Source organism: Clupea harengus, chromosome 8 (genome assembly GCF_900700415.2).
Source record: "Clupea harengus chromosome 8, Ch_v2.0.2, whole genome shotgun sequence".
NCBI classification, from domain to species: domain Eukaryota; kingdom Metazoa; phylum Chordata; class Actinopteri; order Clupeiformes; family Clupeidae; genus Clupea; species Clupea harengus.
In genome coordinates, this window is record NC_045159.1 from 30,387,956 (window position 1) to 30,407,053 (window position 19,098).

The 19,098-nt window shown below is 41.8% G+C and overlaps 1 protein-coding gene across 1 annotated transcript in view; it reads right to left on the minus strand.

Annotated features, from left to right (window-relative positions):
- The window catches only part of LOC105905528 (glutamate receptor 4-like), a 66,196-nt gene that overhangs the window by 41,161 nt on the left and 5,937 nt on the right, over window positions 1–19,098 (minus strand). Inside the window, exon 3 of the mRNA XM_031572699.2 lies at window positions 5,402–5,641. Coding sequence (XP_031428559.1) covers window positions 5,402–5,641 — 240 coding nt within the window. The remainder of the gene's footprint in view (window positions 1–5,401; window positions 5,642–19,098) is intronic.

The window sequence follows — 19,098 nt, forward strand, 5'->3', positions numbered from 1 at the left end:
AGCAATGTTCCTTTCAAAATAACGACCCATTAGCAAATAAATCTGCACAATCTCACGTTGACCTTTTACATTGTCACAGATATGAAAATGGTACATTTTCAAATTAAACCCAACCACAATTATAATAAACAAAATAGGGGTTGGACAGACACACTGCGTTGTCTTTAGTTGGAAATGCAACAATATTTAGCTTACTTTAGTAAGTAAAACAAAAAACGGATACCACCGTTTGATTCATGATACTGAAACCGACTTGTCAAAACGGATGCGTTGGGCAACACACAAACATGGACTCACAATGTGTGTGTAGTAAACTTGTTTATTGCAGAATACTGGATGAAGTCATGTCTTCAGTCCATGCGCCGTAACCATCGAACACATACAACAGTTTATGTTACAGAAAGCAGCTAGTGTTAGCTTCTGAGGCTGCAGCAAACAGTATAGCCATAGCTGTGGGCTAACTTATCTGTGAATTGGGGACACAGGCCAATATTACATACCTCTCATTGTTGATATGACACAATCTCAGCCTACTTGTTCATGAAGGTGTAACGTACACCCCTCCAAGGCAACCCCCTGGACAGCATATCACAGATTCATATCAACGGCTAAACATGACAATGGTCTGTTTTGATTGGCCCAGCTCAGCAGCTGAGTAGAAGGGCGACATTAATCTATAGTTGTCGATACATATCATTTTGTTCATGAATTGTATTGTACTGAAGGGCTTACACTTGTGTGTTTTTAAATATGTTCTTCATATTTCTCACCCCAACTAACTGTCAAGGTGAGGCACCTGGGCGTGGGTGTGTGACACACACTTCAGTTCATATTCATAATGTCAAAAAGGTTTTTTTTTCATCCAGTAAGTCTTTTTTGTCTAACTGTGTCTATTGGAAAAGTAATAAACACTGTGACATACAGTACATCTGTCTTTCATTTTTTCTTGAGCCATAAAGAACAAAAATTCTTCCTGGTCTTTTATGAAATATATCTTTTTGAAGGTAAGCAATGCCCTTTTTTATAGAATTGGCTTATTCTATTTAGAATGGAAATCTAGACGCACCACACAGCGGTGTGTAATATGACCGCTGCACAGAGTGAGAGAATGAGCATGGACGGATTATGAAATCAAGGGCCCCTGGGCACTAAAGCCTCCGGGGACCTCCTGGCTGCCAGCAGTGTGCACAGCAAGGAGCAATTTACAGTCCAAACACCCCGTGCTTACATGTGTACATTAGGAACAATATGAGCTTCTTTGCATAAATGTAATTGGTATTTATTTAGAAAGTTTTGAGAAATGTATGTATAAAATGGAGGATTATTAGTTAAAGGCAAGAATGTGTTTGGGTATTGACATTTATAACAGGACAAGGGGCATACACTTTCATAATAATAAGTTTAAATATAGCCGCACGCAGCGATCATCTGGGTCTAGGCAGCATTTCAAAGTTTGAACCTTTACATCACAGGCATGTATTGGCTGCTTCATTTTGATTGGCTGTTGGCGACCATTTTGTTGAGCAAGCCAAATGGAGCTTGCAAATGTAGGCAAGTGTAAGCATACCAAATTTCAGAATTCTAGCTTAAGTGGTTCTAGAGATTTTGAAATGTGTCAGCCCCCAATGGACAAAATGTCATGAAATGTGCTGTACATCCAAATAATGTGGTAGTGATACAGAGTGTGAAAGGTCCTGAAGTTTTAAACATACACAGTGCAGTGGTTTTTGTTTGAACATTATTCACTAGGTGGTGCCACACCACAAAAGTACCGTAATGAGCTAGATTAATGCACTTCCTAGATTGGCTAAACGGTTGGTAATCTATTGCTCAAAAAGTGTTTTGAGCCTACCCCACTTCAGGGGGTGCGAGCACATGCCCATCTATGGGACACAAACCTTGTCAAACCTCAACCATGTGGCAAGTTTCATGTGGACTGGTGAAGTCTAAGTATATGATATCATTGACCAAATATCTGTGAAAAAAAAACAAAACATATTATATTATACATTTAAGATTGAATCATATCGCATTGCATTGAATCGCACCAAATGGAATCACAGCGAATTGTTCTGTATTGAAATGTCCCGCCCCTGAATCATATCATGAGCCCATGTATAAAGATACGTATCTGATTCTTCTAAGTGAGAAATGCACACTTCTATGAACTACCATGTGCCCAGTAGGCACCGCAGCCCGGCACACGGGTGAGGTGGTGCCCATGGCATCCGTCCACGAGGTGGTTCCCGTGGTTCCCGTCCTCGAGGTGGTTCCCGTGGTTCCCGTGGTTCCCGTGGTTCCCGTCCTCGAGGTGGTTCCCGTCCCTGAGGTAATTCCCGCTCCTGTGGTCCCTGTCCCCGAGGTGGTTCGGGCTCCTGAGTCTGCTGATGCCCCACCTGCTTCCAAGCCTGCCCCTGCCCCTGCACCTGCCCCTGCCCCTGCCCCTGCCCCTGCACCTGCCCCTGCCCCTGCCCCTGCACCTGCCCCTGCCCCTGCTCCTGCACCTGCACCTGCCCCTGCCCCTGCTCCTGCTCCTGCTCCTGCCCCTGCCCCTGCCCCTGCCCCTGCCCCTGCCCCTGCCCCTGCCCCTGCACCTGCCCCTGCCCCTGCTCCTGCCCCTGCCCCTGCCCCTGCACCCAAGCCTGTTCCTGCCCCTGCCCCTGCCCCTGCCCCTGCCCCTGCCCCTGCACCTGCCCCTGCCCCTGCTCCTGCACCTGCACCTGCCCCTGCCCCTGCACCCAAGCCTGTTCCTGCCCCTGCCCCTGCCCCTGCACCCAAGCCTGTTCCTGCCCTGCCCCTGCCCCTGCCCCTGCCCCTGCCCCTGCCCCTGCCCCTGCCCCTGCCCCTGCCCCTGCCCCTGCACCCAAACCTGTTGCTGACTCGAGCCAGCGCTCTCATTCACGGCGGGGTCTCTGAGGCTGAAGGTTGGGGGGGATTTTGTGTGTGTGGGGTGGGGGGGAGGCTACCAGCTCCTGATCCAGCCTCCATAGGGACAATGGCATTGGATCAGACCAATACAGAGGCTGTGCTCAATCCAGCCACCGCCAAGACATTGGTGCTGGATTCGGCACCTCCGCACCCCTGAAAGTCCCGCTGCATAGTGCCCTGGAGGTCCTGCTGCCTGAAGCCCTGGAGGTCCTGCTGTTAAGCACCCCAGATGACGTCTCGCCTGGTCCTGATCCTGTCCCAGAGGTGGTTTCTGTTGCCAAATGGTTCCTGTTCCAATTGGTCCTGTTTCTGAGAATGTTCCTGAAGTGGATCCTTTTACTGAGATGTTTCCTGAAGTGGATCCTTTTACCGAGATGTTTTCCTGAAGTGGATCCTTTTACCGAGATGTTTCCTGAAGTGGATCCTTTTACCGAGATGTTTCCTGAAGTGGCTCCTGATCCTGAGGTGGTTCCAGACCCTGAGGTAGTTCCTGATTCTAAGGTGGTTGGTTCCTAATGTCAATGTGCCTGTTCATGCCTCTTCAGTTCCATAGCTACAGTGCCAATCGTATCGCCATGCCTTGGCCTGTTTATGACAGGTATGTTGTCTTGTTTTTACACAATGACATAATTGACTGAGTGACACTTAATGACAAGTCATGAACAGTCATAAAGACTCCTTCATGTTCATGAGAGGTGTCATGTCATGCTAATGAACACGTCAGTCTTAAGCACACCCCTCTTTCTTCTGGGAGCCTTGCTTTCAAACGTCTTGAGTTAAGAGAGACTAGAGGGACTAGATAACTCTTCTCCTGGTTGAGCATGAGACCCAAACACTGGATAGGAGCAAGAAGGGTACTGATACCCCTGTTCTTTGGCCAGGGCACGGCGGGAGCAACCAGTCATCTAGGTCATTCAAACCTCCCTGAGATGAGAGAGCCTATACAACTGCTCTTTGTGAACATACTGTACGTAGTGCTAACAACACCCTGAAAGGTGAACCTGGAACTCATAGTCCACCTCCTGGAAGGCAACTTCCTGTAGAATGGATGAATGGCAAATATGCATCTTTTAAATTGAGGATTGTGAACCACAGAAACAGCACACACAAACTGGTGAGAGCATCTTGAACTTTAGCTCTTTTAGTATATGCCCTGGAGGTTCCGTAAATTGAGAACTGGACAGAGTTTCTTTTTGCATTGGTGCACACTAGAGTGACCTGAGACCCACTGTACTGTAAAACAGACTCAACACCTTGGCTGAACATAGAACCAGGGTCATTTGCATTAGCTGTGGCAGATAAGTCTGAGGGCCAAAGATGTCGGCGTGATGACACCATCACTGATATGGCCTGTTCATTAGCTTGCGTCAGATCTACCTGCAGCAACTTAAGCAGCTGGGACCTTTCTCTGGTCTCATCTAGCACCTTCCTGCGGCACAGCAGAGAGCAGATATGTGAGGTGATTAGTCAGCAACATGCTTGCATTAGTAAGATGAGCCTGGAGCAAAGCAGACTAAAAAGAGGAGTTCAGAAGCTAGTCACTGAGTCTCCCTGGCCCTGGTTTGACGCACTTTCCGGCACCCTATCATTCGAAGCTGGATGATAGGGTTCCAGGATAGCTGGAAATCCCCAAAGACTCTGATCTGCCATAAAAGACCTAACACTCCATTCAAACCAAAGGCTGGATCAAGGGTAATTTGACAAAGGTTTCACCTATGATCGGTCAATTCAAGACACCTTCGACACATACTACACAGGTTTCTATGGAAACAATTACTTGATTTCTAAAATGATGTACTTGTGCAACCCCTATCTGCAACCAAACTAAGCAAGGTTTTCAATAAAGCGCCATGGACCTTTAGTATTGCCTGTCTATTGTATTTAGCAGTCTGTATGCCACTAATACACTCACTAATATAAAGCTAACTCCAGCAAATCACTAGGAATGTTTGAAGCCAGATATAATTCCTACATTGTGTATCAATGGCGAAGGCTGGTGTTGATTTCTTGAAAATTGAAGATTTCTGAAGTGCAAGCTAGGTAAATGGACTAAAATTAGCTTGCAAGCTAATTCACGTATGAACTCTGTTATTGGTATGTCATTCTAGATAACCCCCAGGGCCACAATACAAGCTGACCAAACCATGTATACATGTATCACCCAGGTACATGGAACTGAAGAAGCAGGAGTTTTTGCTGTTCTTGATTGAATTGTGAAATATTAAAGTAAAATCAGTAATAATAATACAGCTCTAATTGCTGTTTTCTCTGTGCCTTGTGGCTTTGCATGATTGTGAATTAGTAGTGAGTCATTGGTTATACTATTAAACACTTCTCAATCTCACCGTTACTGCATGCAACTGAAATGCTAATGATGCTCTGATTCGACACAGTCTTTACTTCTTATTTATTTGAGTTAATCAATCAAGCCAGTGTTTTCTGTCATCTACGACAAAGTGTCTCCATTTCTTACCGCGGTCAGTGTCGTATAGAAAGACAAAGCGGTTCCAGTCGTAGTGGTCTAGAAGGCTGAGGAGTGCTCCCCGGATGGAGGGCCGAAGCTGCAGGGCAAACTGGCTTTCTCCCTCGGTGGGGTAACTGGGGGTGATGAGGGAGATGTGGAGGGCTCCGCAGAACGACGTCAGCGTGTGCACAGAACGCTTGTCGTACAGGCCGAAGATCGCAAATACGCCTCTTGAATACTGGGAGCAAACTGTAGGGGAGAGAAAACACACATGAGATGCCTGACATGGGCAACTACACAGAGCTATCATTGAAAAGCTAATTCCAACTACACAGAGCTATAATTGAAAAGCTAATTCCAACTACACAGAGCTATAATTGAAAAGCTAATTCTAACTACACAGAGCTATAATTGAAAAGCTAATTCCAACTACACAGAGCTATAATTGAAAAGCTAATTCCAAGACTCATTTAAATTAGACAAGCCAAGACTATGTTCATTGGTATTAGTATATTTTATTAATCCTCAATGGCCTTTTCACAATATTGGTGATTTAAATAAATTAGTTTTCAGAAATAAAATATGAAACAAAAAAAATTGATACCCAAAGTGATATTTATGCTTTCATTAAACACAAACTCCGCAATAATAAGTAATGAGATCGGTAAGAATGTTATTATACTATTTTTTGTCTAAATGAACTATAAGCAGACACTTTTCAAAACCTTAAAATACTTTTAAGCTCTGAAGATTATAGACACGGGTGTTGGCTACATGACTTTCCAGTAGCAGCGTGTCATTTTGAAACTGATGAGGAAGCCCATAGGTGGAACTCCCGGGGGGTACAGGGCTTAGGGTTATGACCCCCCCCCCCCCCCCCCCCCTTTCCTGAGGGTTGCCCTTGTGCACATTCCAAATGCAAAACAATGCGTTTCGAAAATGTGAAAGATTTCGTCTCCCCTCTGCCCTCAAAGCGGTTTGGTCCACGGCCTGCTGTCCCCAAGTGTCTGTTTGTGGTTGACCTCTGACCTCCAGTAAGTAGCTAGTTTGCAAATGTTCACTTCAAACAGTGGGCAGGTCAAACATGTTTCTTTACTTCTATTCAGAATAACATATATTTATTATAACATACATTTGTAACCAGACTGCATCTTCTACACTCTTGTTACCTCACGGTTAAATCCATGTTGTACAGGGCAGCCACGTCTCCTAGTGCATGCATGTATCATCAGGCAAAGGAGACAGAGAGAAGAGAGCACGACAGAGAGAGAGAGAGAGAGAGAGAAGAGAGCACGACACAGAGAGAGAGAGGCAGAGAGAAGAGAGCACGACACAGAGAGAGAGAGAGAGAGAGAGGCAGGGAGAAGAGAGCACGACACAGAGAGAGAGAGAGAGAGGGAGACCAGGGAGAGTCACACAGAGAGAACAGAGCACGACACAGAGAGAGAGAGAGAGGCAGGGAGAACAGAGCACGACACAGAGAGAGAGAGAGAGGCAGGGAGAACAGAGCACGACACAGAGAGAGAGAGAGAGGCAGGGAGAAGAGAGCACGACACAGAGAGAGAGAGAGGCAGAGAGAACAGAGCACGACACAGAGAGAGAGAGGCAGAGAGAAGAGAGCACGACACAGAGAGAGAGAGAAAGGCAGGGAGACCAGAGCACGACACAGAGAGAGAGAGGCAGAGAGAACAGAGCATGACACAGAGAGAGAGAGAGAGGCAGGGAGACCAGGGAGAGTCACACAGAGGTTTGGAATCTCAGGTCAGGTTGTTGAGCTGTTGATCAGTATTGTATTGTACAAGTGTTACTGTCCAGTAGAGACCCATCACTACTGACTGAATATAATTTCACAGTCAGACAGGCCTTTAAACATAATTATTTCAAAGAGTGTTATGAAATAAATACTCCTCTCTTATTTAGATTTACTATGAGTATGGAAAACACCTTACTCCTATTCCACAAGACCGACGTTTCAGAGAGACTGAGAGTGGTGGAAGGGTCAGAACCAGGGAGAGAGAGAGCCTAAGACTGCAGATCATGAAGATGATATTGAACCAGGGAGAGAGAGAGCCTAAGACTGCAGATCATGAAGATGATATTGAACCAGGGAGAGAGAGAGCCTAAGACTGCAGATCATGAAGATGATATTGAACCAGGGAGAGAGAGAGCCTAAGACTGCAGATCATGAAGATGATATTGAACCAGGGAGAGAGAGAGCCTAAGACTGCAGATCATGAAGATGATATTGCCAGCCACAGCACAGGGGACAGGGACGCACGCACGCACGCACGCACGCACGCACGCACGCACGCACGCACGCATGTACACAAAGGCATTGCTGCAGTTCTACGGTCCTTTGTAAAAAGCAGTAGTTTGCTAAAGTGTAAAGACGCTGTGGGCATCCTTAGGAAGCGGCCTGCCAGGGGGGGAAAGGGCAATCTGTGTCTCTACCCAGTTGGACATGGATGCTCAACCCCCTTGAAGGGTAGTGCACTGGGCTGGAAAACATCTCATCTAGTCTGCTCTCCTTCCATGTTCCCATGGGTAACGGGCACACACACACACCAGTTATGTAATACCCTGACTCGCAGTGGCGGATACACACACACACACACACACACACAAACACAAATACACACAATTTAGTGAAGTCTTGTAGCACACAGAATCTGGTGGTTGTTATATGTAACCATTCACAGTTTCCAGAGTATAGAATCGGGTGTATAAGTAGAATGCAAGTCATATTTTTATTTTTCATTTTATTTTTTGTAAAATCCCTATGGAACTGTGTATATATAAATATATTCTTATATATATATATATATATGACTTGCATTCTACTTATACACCCGATTCTATACTCTGGAAACTGTGAATATATAAGAATATATTTATATATACACAGTTCCATAGGGATTTTACAAAAAATAAAATGAAAAATAAAAATATGACTTGCATTCTACTTATACACCCGATTCTATACTCTGGAAACTGTGAATGGTTACATATAACAACCACCAGATTCTGTGTGCTACAAGACTTCACTAAATTGTGTGTATTTGTGTTTGTGTGTGTGTGTGTGTGTGTGTGTTCTTATATATATATATATATAAGAATATATTTATATATACATATAGATATAATAAAACAGAACAAAAAAAGCAGAAAAAATGGACTATCTATATCTAAATCTATATTTGCATAAAAATCACCTAATTTTGTGTAACTAATCTTTTGAGTCTAGATTTGTGTACAACTGATCTTCATAAAGCGATTACATCTTGATGATGCAATAATTCATGGAGGGAACTGCGAATGGAACTGTGATGTCACACACTAATGACCTCTACGGCAGTGATTCTCAACTGAGCCCAAAGAAGAGAATGGAACTGTGATGTCACACACTAATGACCTCTACGGCAGTGATTCTCAACTGAGCCCAAAGAAGAGAATGGAACTGTGATGTCACACACTAATGACCTCTACGGCAGTGATTCTCAACTGAGCCCAAAGAAGAGAATGGAACTGTGATGTCACACACTAATGACCTCTACGGCAGTGATTCTCAACTGAGCCCAAAGAAGAGAATGGAACTGTGATGTCACACACTAATGACCTCTACGGCACAAAGTTCTGAGATGTATAGTCTAATGTATGAGATGAGTTGTGTTATATGCCGCTTTGAGTGTTATGTTTGTATAACAGGTTCATTTGAGGAAGAATATAACGTGACGTTTGAATCATTAAGTTAGGCAAAATTTTAAACAAATAGTCCTCAGATAAATCGACAATGTGGTAAAAAAAAAAAAAAGCAAAGGAGGCATTATCTAGAGTTGGTTTAAAACTAGCAACCTACATAAAAAGCATGCAGAAGTCTTGCAAACACCATCAAACGCCCAGCTGGCCGTGATGAAATCTTGCTGACATGCTAACATGCTAACATGCTGACACGCTAACTGGCATCTTTTGGAGATATCCTTGGTGATAGTGCTGTGAAGGCTTTTCTTCCAGATCCAAACCAAAAGGGCTACATAGCGCATAGCCTGGACGGCTGGTGGGAATGACAGGTGTGTTGATCTGTCCTTCACATGGCCATATTTTGTCAAAATTCCTTTGAAGAGGATACCAAAAGTAGTTCAGATTTGAGTAGGTCAAATTGTTGCATAGTGTTGCTTTCAAATCTATCTGATGTCAGACTTCAATTTGTGTGCTAAGAAAGCAGGGATAGAAATAGGCGTACTTATACTTATGTTTATATTTGTATGTTTTGAATTCTATAAAATCTGGGTCAAAACTTAATGACCATTGAACATTTTGGGTCCCAAGGCAAGACCTGTTAAGAACCACGGCCCTTCAGATAACCGCAGGGGTTGCATCATCGAAACTGTAATGCCCCTTTTTGGGGGGAAACAAACTGAAGGCATAGCATTGATTTCAATGTGAAAGATTGGTAGCAGTTACACTTTACACTTAGCTTTAAATTCACATTGTACTCACGTTTATTAACATTTTATTATTTGTTAAGGACACAATTGGACACAGGCTGGTTGGTAAAATGTTATGTTAGCTTAACTGTAAGACTGTAGCTTGCTAACTAGCTAACAATACATCTGTAACATACATCTGACCTAACTTGTTGAAAATACGATGGAATGGACATGCTATGGGATGTAAATCCATGTGTGGTTGAATTAAGGTGTAATTGTAAGTGTGTAAATGTGTAAGTGACGTTGTGATATAAGGTTTAGCTTGCTACGGACTGTTTCATGGCCATTGATAACAGTTCTATAACAGTCAGTTTGTGATATTTCCATTAGTTAACTGAAAATAACAAAACCTGGGAGTTACTTTTAGTCTACACCCCTCTGCCACAAAGATAACTGTCCCTCCAACCCTATCTTGTGCCTTTTTTATTCATGTTTTAAACTTTTTAAGGCTTTTTCTCCACCTGTGTAGGTACCTGTGTAGGTGTACCACCACTGGTTTCTACTGAATGAAAGCCATTCGTTTGCAAAAAGGGGCGTTCACTTTTGGACCCCCCCCCCCCCCTCCCCTCTATGCCTAGAATGTACAAATCTGCATTTTATGATGAACAGTTTGCCAGTAACCATGCCTTTAAATGAAGGTGACAAAACCATTAACCACTAGTTATATGGCTTTTATTAACTGCAGCATTGATCTTGTCAAACAAGATGTTGTTACAACACGTAATCCTGACTGCCAATCAGCCTATCTAGTGATCTATTGTATACTGTCTCACACTGACAGTGACCCCATTACCATTATAGCCTCCCCCTGCCTTCCACTCAAACGCACATGCAGGTCAGTGAAATTATCCTGCACTTCACATAATCAATATTGGTCTGTGTGTGTGTCTCTACAAGTGTGTTTGTGTACAGGGTACAGTAGGGCTGAACATATAGAAGGATGTGTGTGTGTAAATATCTTCAAAGATGTTGTGAAGGCTTTTTCTAGTACCTCCCTTATCCTGTCTCGACTGGAAACCTTTTTTCATGATTTTGCTGCCGTTTGTGACGTACATGCTCCAATAACTCAAAGACCCTTCCAGGGTGACAGGGGTCAAATCCAAGGTCCTCAATAAGAACCAAATTCATTTGAGATAGGAATGTCTGTATTACAACACCAGAAATACTAAAGAAATCATAAATACAAATAATGCTGAAATACATAATAAGCCATGATGATTTGAACGGAAGCAAATTAAATCAAATGAAAACAAGTTGGTGTTACTCTTCCCATTGTGTCCCCATCATTTGGGTCTGCGGCCCGGCGAAAGTTAACATAAGCAATGTTTAGCTGCTTCTTACTCTTTGTAAACCATGAAAAACAGAACTACAGATCCTGCCTTCCACTTCACGCATGACCTCCACTGACAGCTCCACACTCAATGCGCTTGACTTCATCTCCCACAATGCCCTGGAGGGGAAACGATGGACTGTGCTCCGCCTTGCTGTGTTTACACCCCGAGAATGCCTGAATCTTGGGATCTTAATAGTTGTCATTTAGAAAATGATTTTAACATTTTGAGAAAAAAGGGTTAGGTTTAGGGTTTGGGATATGCGTAGCAACTCTATTATTCTGTCTAGACTGGAGACCTGTTCTTGATTCTGCTGCCATTTGTGATAACATGCTGCAAAAAATAAAATACCCTTTCACAATGACTGTTATTTTTAATCGGCAGAGGGTGATTAACCTGAAAAAGTAGATTCAAATACAAAGGTAATTTACAAATGTGAGTGATACGTATATGCCACATTATGGGATGGGTGTGAATGGCATAGTCAAAGACAAAGGTTACTAGTCTGAAAGGGCTAATCTGGCAGCGGAAATGGCAGAAGCAACCAACATCACAAAGGCAGAAGCAGCCGATATCACAATGGCAGAAGCAGCCAACATCACAAAGGCAGAAGCAGCCGATATCACAAAGGCAGGCTGTGATCCACCTTGTTTTGACTCTGGTAAGAGCCTCAATGTCTGGGTGTGCTTGTATTAACAGCAGAAATGTTAGAAAAAAATACAACAAATCTTAAGTAAATTCAGAGAAGTTTTATTGTGTATGTATGCCAATGGAACACGGAACACCACAGCATGTGTGATGATGTCTTTTGGTGTCTTTTGTTGTTCTAGAACAGAATTTGAATATATTTATGGGAAATTGGAAGCAAAAAGGAAGCAATATCGACTGCCATAGAATAAATACATTGATAAAATATATTGCCATATCGCCCAGCCCTACAAGCATAAATATATAATAAAACCACCAGCCCCCACCACCATACTTACTTGTGGAATGAATTCACACTTTTTTGACTAGAACGGAATGAGTTTTACAAATTCAGCAGCTTGTATATGTTGCCGTAAAATATTTGTAAAACTGCCCATCCAGTTTCACAACAGAAAAAAAAGTCCTTTTTGACAACCACGTTCCCGTATCTTTGACACCCAAAAGGATCCAAATTGGGAATGTTGTCCTGGTAATCCTATCCAAATGTAAGAAACTGGCCGCTATCATATTCATTCAAGGCTCTATGAGTGCAGAATGGAACAGCAGGCCATCAGCGCAAATCAGGCTGTTTCTGCTCCTCTATGGATATCACAAAACCCCACCTGGACTCTGATGAATTACCATCAAGGGAAGTCATTGCACATGTCGTAACAACATACGACAGGCTTTAAAAAAGCGACTAACCAGATTGGTCATATCCCTGTATTCTGCTGATCTCATCCTCCTCATGTTCGTAGGGCAAGGCAAAGGTCTTGGTTTATTTTTAAACCATACCAACAATGACATCTTTTAACCCAGCCTCTGAAAATTACAAATGATGTGGGACTTTCAAAGGTGACTGGGTTCAAAATAATATGTAAGTAGAGCTCATGTCATTCTTGTATTTTTATCTGAAATCACTGTATTATAAAAAGTATTTTAATGGATTTGGGTATGCTTTAAAGGGAAACATTTTCAACCTGGGCCCTATTTTATTTAGATCTCTTTGGGTCCAAAATGTTACTTAGGAAAATGAATGAGCAGGTGACACTTTATTTGGATAGTCTGCCTTCATTGGGTTTAGTATATACAAGTTTGTATATATACAAATTTGTAACATTTCAACAACTTCTTAGTTGAGATTCAACAATTCAGCTATTTTGCTTTGTTCTGTAGATGTTTAATAGATTATACATAGAGTATATGTGACGATTCATGAACATACTTTCATATTCTCTGCTGATGTTACACAAATATATATATTAAAAAAATAGCAAACTATTTAATTTAACATTCTAATGCTCAACTCATGTTCAACCAATGTTGATTAATTATTAAACAAACCACAAGTGAACTATTGCCTATTGCCAAACTGGCGAACGTGGATTAGAGTGCCAGGGAATTATGTGAGCACCCAGGATCATCAAACAAAGGCCAGCGCAGGAAAACAACCATTGGCCAATAAGAATGAAGAACACAGGGTAGCATCAACCATTGGCCAATAAGAATGAAGAACACAGGGTAGCATCAACCATTGGCCAATAAGAATGAAGAACACAGGGTAGCATCAACCATTGGCCAATAAGAATGAAGAACACAGGGTAGCATCAACCATTGGCCAATAAGAATGAAGGACACAGGGTAGCATCAACCATTGGCCAATAAGAATGAAGAACACAGGGTAGCATCAACCATTGGCCAATAGGAATGAAGAACACAGGGTAGCATCAACAACAGTTGCATCAACACATGCTTAGCACTTTTCTACACAGAAAGTCGTATTTATGAAAAAAAACATCTGCGCATAGTCTCAAGGTGGCGTACGCATATGACTTGTCATTTACATTTACATGTCTTCATTTAGCAGACGCTTTTATCCAAAGCATTGGCCAATAACAATGAAGAACACAGGGTAGCATCAACCATTGGCCAATAAGAATGAAGAACACAGGGTAGCTTTTATCCAAAGCGATGTACAAAGGTTTTTATAGACAAGAGGAACTAACAGTAGGCTAAGCGGTCTGTGTATCACTGCGGTCAGGAATTCTCATGCATGTATTGTGCGGGCCCATTACAGACCATCAGGCCAGTTGTGGACGAAGGGATCACCTGGTTAACGTCAAGGTATATTTAACAGTACAGTGGTGTGTTTTGTATTAATGTCAGTTTTTTTTCCAATGTAATCAGCATTATTGACTTTACACATTTTGAAACACAGGCACCAAGAGAGGTTGATGAGTTTAATAATCATTTAAAAAAAACTACCATTAAATCAATACCCAACACCCGCCACAACACTTGCACTGCAATGGCCTGGATGAATCATTCTTTCTTTGTCTAAGCAGTGTGCAGTGCAACATTTGCGAAATGGGGAAGTGTGTGATTTCTGTAAGAATTAATTGTTAAGATATTCCTTTATCCTCTGCTTTATTTAGCATGTTAGTCCTAATTTGACTTTGAACACGTATGTGACTCACAGGGCAGCTGATTCCCCTGATAAACCCGCAGAATACACAGCGACAGAGTTTCAAGTTCATCCATAGGCGCGCTTTTCGTGGGGAGGTTTACCTGGAAGATGTACATGCTAATCCAACACATTTAAGGTGTCTTCACCCATATCCAAATAATTGTGGGAGAGGACGTTAAGCGCGTTGACGATTTTACGCTGTGAGTCATGTTTTAGATTGATGAGGAGAATGGGTGAATGTTGTGCGTATGTTGTGTTTGATAACTCTGACGAAAAACTTCCATACACAAATCATCCTATGGCAAATTGTAAAGATGGACACAAGTGATACCCAAACATGTGGTTGTGGTGTAGAAACTGCACTTTCTGTTGCTACCAAACACTTCAAAGGTATAATCTCTTCACGAATACCTATTATCTCATTGGACTCACATACAAATGTGACACTGCCAGTCACGCAGGTGGGACATGTTTGAAAAACGGACTTATCCAGGATCATTTGGGAGGTCTTTATTTTGATGTCAACGGAAAAGGACATTCTCTCGACGGTCAACAAGGATCCAGTCATCAACGATCTGGCAACAAGGAGTGATCTGCCATGACGGCATCTAATAAGCATTGAAGGTAGGACCTGTTTTTCTTGTATTTCAATATGCTGGCATGCGTGCCAAATAACTTTATTTGTTGAAGGTTTATCATTACTCTTTTATTCTGCGTTGACTCATGTGTGATAACACACAATATATTATTGTAATTTGACTTTAATGGAGAGAAAAATGTCTCAGAATTGTTTGGAAATGCATGTACCATAATCCACAAATATGCAATGATTTACAAATGTGTTTTTTCTATCCACAAATACAGAACTCCTTACATGTGACTTTTAAGTTATCACTTAAATAAACATACTATGATGTGTTATTTCGCCATTTGTAGATCATCCAACATTCATCCCAGCTTCCACTGATATCATTTTCAAACATTCTTTCTGCGATCCACACACAAATAGCTTGATCCACACAAATGCCCCCTCCGCCTCCAATCAGAGGCAATGCAGCGACCACTAGATGGCAGTCTTGTTGCATTCAGGCTGTAGTGTACAGTAGCATTCAGTTGTGGCAATGCGGTCAACATACTCACCATGCAGCTGAAATGGGTCCTGCATTCAACAAAACTTAATATTTATCTTGGGTTTGTAGAGCTCAACCATAACCACTTGGTTTGTAGCTACCTGACCACAGATTGATAAACAAAGATAGATGGTTCAGTGAGTTGTGTAGCATCAATATTTGCATGGCTTCACAACCTCACATAACCCACCCAACCAAAGTTTATTGATGCTCTTGATCTGTGTGATTTCTGTACTGCACTTACTAACCATAAAATATTTCACTGTAATTACCTCCGCTATGGAGGATGTATTTTCAGTTCGGTTTGTCTGTCTGTTTGTCAGCAAGATTACGCAAAAGGCAGATTGGTGCTGTCGTTTACTGTCACCCGAGCGAACATTGAGATTTTGCCACGCCCTTTTAGCATGCGTGCTCGTCCGTATCTCAGCTTTTGAAGGTCGTAGACACTTGAATTTGGTCTCAAAATGACCGGAATACGCATGTTTAAATATGCATTGTGAAGGTTTCTAGGCTCTAACCTTTACCTTTCGAGATATCAGGTGTACCTTGTTAGGCCTAATGAGGACTAATATGTGTGCTTCTTGGGCACATAACTGGTCATTGGGAGCCAGAATTCTTGCTGTTTGCTTGGGGGTTCAAATACTTATTTTCTGCATCAAATACAAATAAAGTCATAAATGTTATAAAATGCAGTTTTCTGGATTTGTTTGTTGATATTCTATTTCTCACTGTTAAAATACACCTACCATCACAATTATAGATCACACATTTCTTTGCAAGTGGCCAAACTTGCGAAATCGGCAGGGGTTCAAATACTTATTTTCCCCGCTGTATGTGATGTGCTGAGTTATCTGCTTCCCTTTCTGAGATGAGGAACACTACACTACACTACACCTGGTACAGAACTATGAGAAACTTTTCATAGTTCACAAGACTTCACTTGTTGGCATCCACACAAGTTGAATTTTTCTACAACATTGATTTTAAAGTTATTAAAAGCTATTATGTTTTTCAGACTTTTTTCCCCTTTCCTTGTGTTATACAGCTTTTTGTGCATGTTAACAGTCTGCCAAGTGACACAGAGGGAGTAACTCTCTCCCACAGAACCTACTTTCTGAGCTGCCTGAAATGCTGTTGGAATTCCAGTCTTTTCCCTTTGTTACAAGATGACACAATTGTAACCCAATCCTTCTGGAGGACCCCTCAAGATGACACAATTGTAACCCAATCCTTCTGGAGGACCCCTCAAGATGACACAATTGTAACCCAATCCTTCTGGAGGACCCCTCAAGATGACACAATTGTAACCCAATCCTTCTGGAGGACCCCTCAAGATGACACAATTGTAACCCAATCCTTCTGGAGGACCCCTCAAGAGGACACAGGGCTCATCAGGAGGGGCTTCTAGACACAGGAGCTCCAACAGAGAGTTTCACACAGAGGCGTGAGGTGTGCAGGATGAGAACAATAATGTGTTTTTTGAACACCAACACATGTCAAAATTTCCTGTAGACTCAAAAAATAAAATGATAAACACTGAAAATTAGCATAATAGGTCATCTTTACATCCTACAGACATAAAAACAACACCCCCAGAAACCTTGAATCTTCTACTTTTCGAAAACAAAAAATAGAACTAAAATCTTTCACATTTCACTCTCTGAGTGGGGAATCAGCTGCTAACGACCCACCCATTAGCAAATGAGGGCTAGTCATATGATACTATTCAATTTAGCATTAGCTAATGTTAGCTTGTCCTTGTACAGCATATTTCGTGAGCTGGGGCATGATAAACAAACATGAAGTAAGCTGATGTTAAGATAGCATGTTTTATGCAACTTCATTACTGCTTCATGTGAATGCCAAAGCACTGTCAATACCAACTGTTATCAAACGACGTAACGTACACAAATTCTGATCACAAATTCTGATCTTCTCATTCAGAGCCTGAATGTAGGCCTAATCGTTTATAGCCTAGGCTAAGGTGACCAGATTTCTGAGACAAAATCCGGGGACATTTTCAGTTCAGACACGTTAACACCTCCAAAACATGTCATGTTTTTGTCTTTGTAATCGAAAAACAGGGACACTGACTGGGCCCTTATTCATAAAAGCAGTTTATCTTACCCTTGTTCTTGTAAATCGCAAGGGGAATGTCAAACAAAGAGTTCTCTTCTTAAAACTAATCACAAAGTGGCTGAAATGAAGAGTAGTAAAGGTAACAACCTTTTGCCAGATAATAAGAACCAATATCAGTGATAAGAACTTCGTTGACGTCATGCACAAGCTTCCTTGCAGTAGGCCTAACCTCTGTGTTTGGCTGATAAGTGACTGGTCTGCACGGATGGGTGACAGGTGTAGGTTTTTCCAGCATAGAAAATGTTAAGGCCATTGAGGCAACTGAATGCATTGTATTCCTATATTCTGTGTGAAAATCAGCTGGAACTATGAACATACAGATCAGGCCCATAGACTCCAGGATCTTTGGAATTGTTTTTTAGGTATTACTATACCAAAAGTAATTTAAGAAACAAACAAACAAACTAAAAGATTCAAAATACAATTTCAGTAAAAAATGTAATGAAATCCAAGCAATGTCAAGGTGAGGGAGGGAGATCTGAATAATCTAAAAAATAACAAGTTCTGTGACACACTACCAGTTGACATATTTGTTGATAAAGAATATGTGAAGTTAATGTGGGGAAAAGACATTTCATTAGTGTCTTTTAAGAGACCACCACAAGAACACATGTTTTTTTGTGTTTGTTTTTAAGTAATGTAGGCCTACCATTATTCTAGGCTACCTGTAATTGTCTATCTATGTAGCCTAAGCACATGACTAATTTAAAGATTTTAGCACATTGAAACCCACTGCTTAAAATTGAACTGGTGAGACTGTTTTTGCTTCCACAGAACTATCAAAGTTCAAAGTACTTTATTGTCATTGTCACACAAATAACGAGACAGACGTAAGCGGGAAGCGCAACTGGATGTACGGAAAGCGAGTTCAAGGAGTATTTTCTTGCTTTCAAGTGGTTTAATTTATTGACAAGTTGCCAACTACCTCTCAATAGTAACCCAGTCTAATGAAACTGAAATGTCATAGTACTGTAGTTAGTATCACTGCTAATGTTAAAAAGTTAACAAAGTTAGTTAGCAAGTAGAGCTGTGGCTGACACCTGACCGACAGATAGCTGCTGCTTTACACCCACATTGTTGCAAATTGTAGATAATAGGCTACATACATATTATAGGTTAAATAATATGACATAGATGATAAACAATGACACTTACAATAAACACCGTTCGCAAATCGCCTGTCCCAATGCTATCCTGTCTTGTACTCGATTTGCCAGAGCTAGCTGGCTGAATGAATGAATGAATGAATGAATGAATGAATGAATGGACGCAATCTCTCTCTGAATAAAAAAAGTAGAAGCTAAGGGCAAAGATTCTACCGCGCTGTATATTCCACCAATCAAAATACGACGGGCATTCTAGAACATCTTTGAGCTCTGAGCTAGAGCTTGTCCCCCTGGCTGCTGGCTGGCTTACTTGAGCCCGTGGCGTGTAGGCTAGGCAACTAAACGTTTGGTCATTGTTT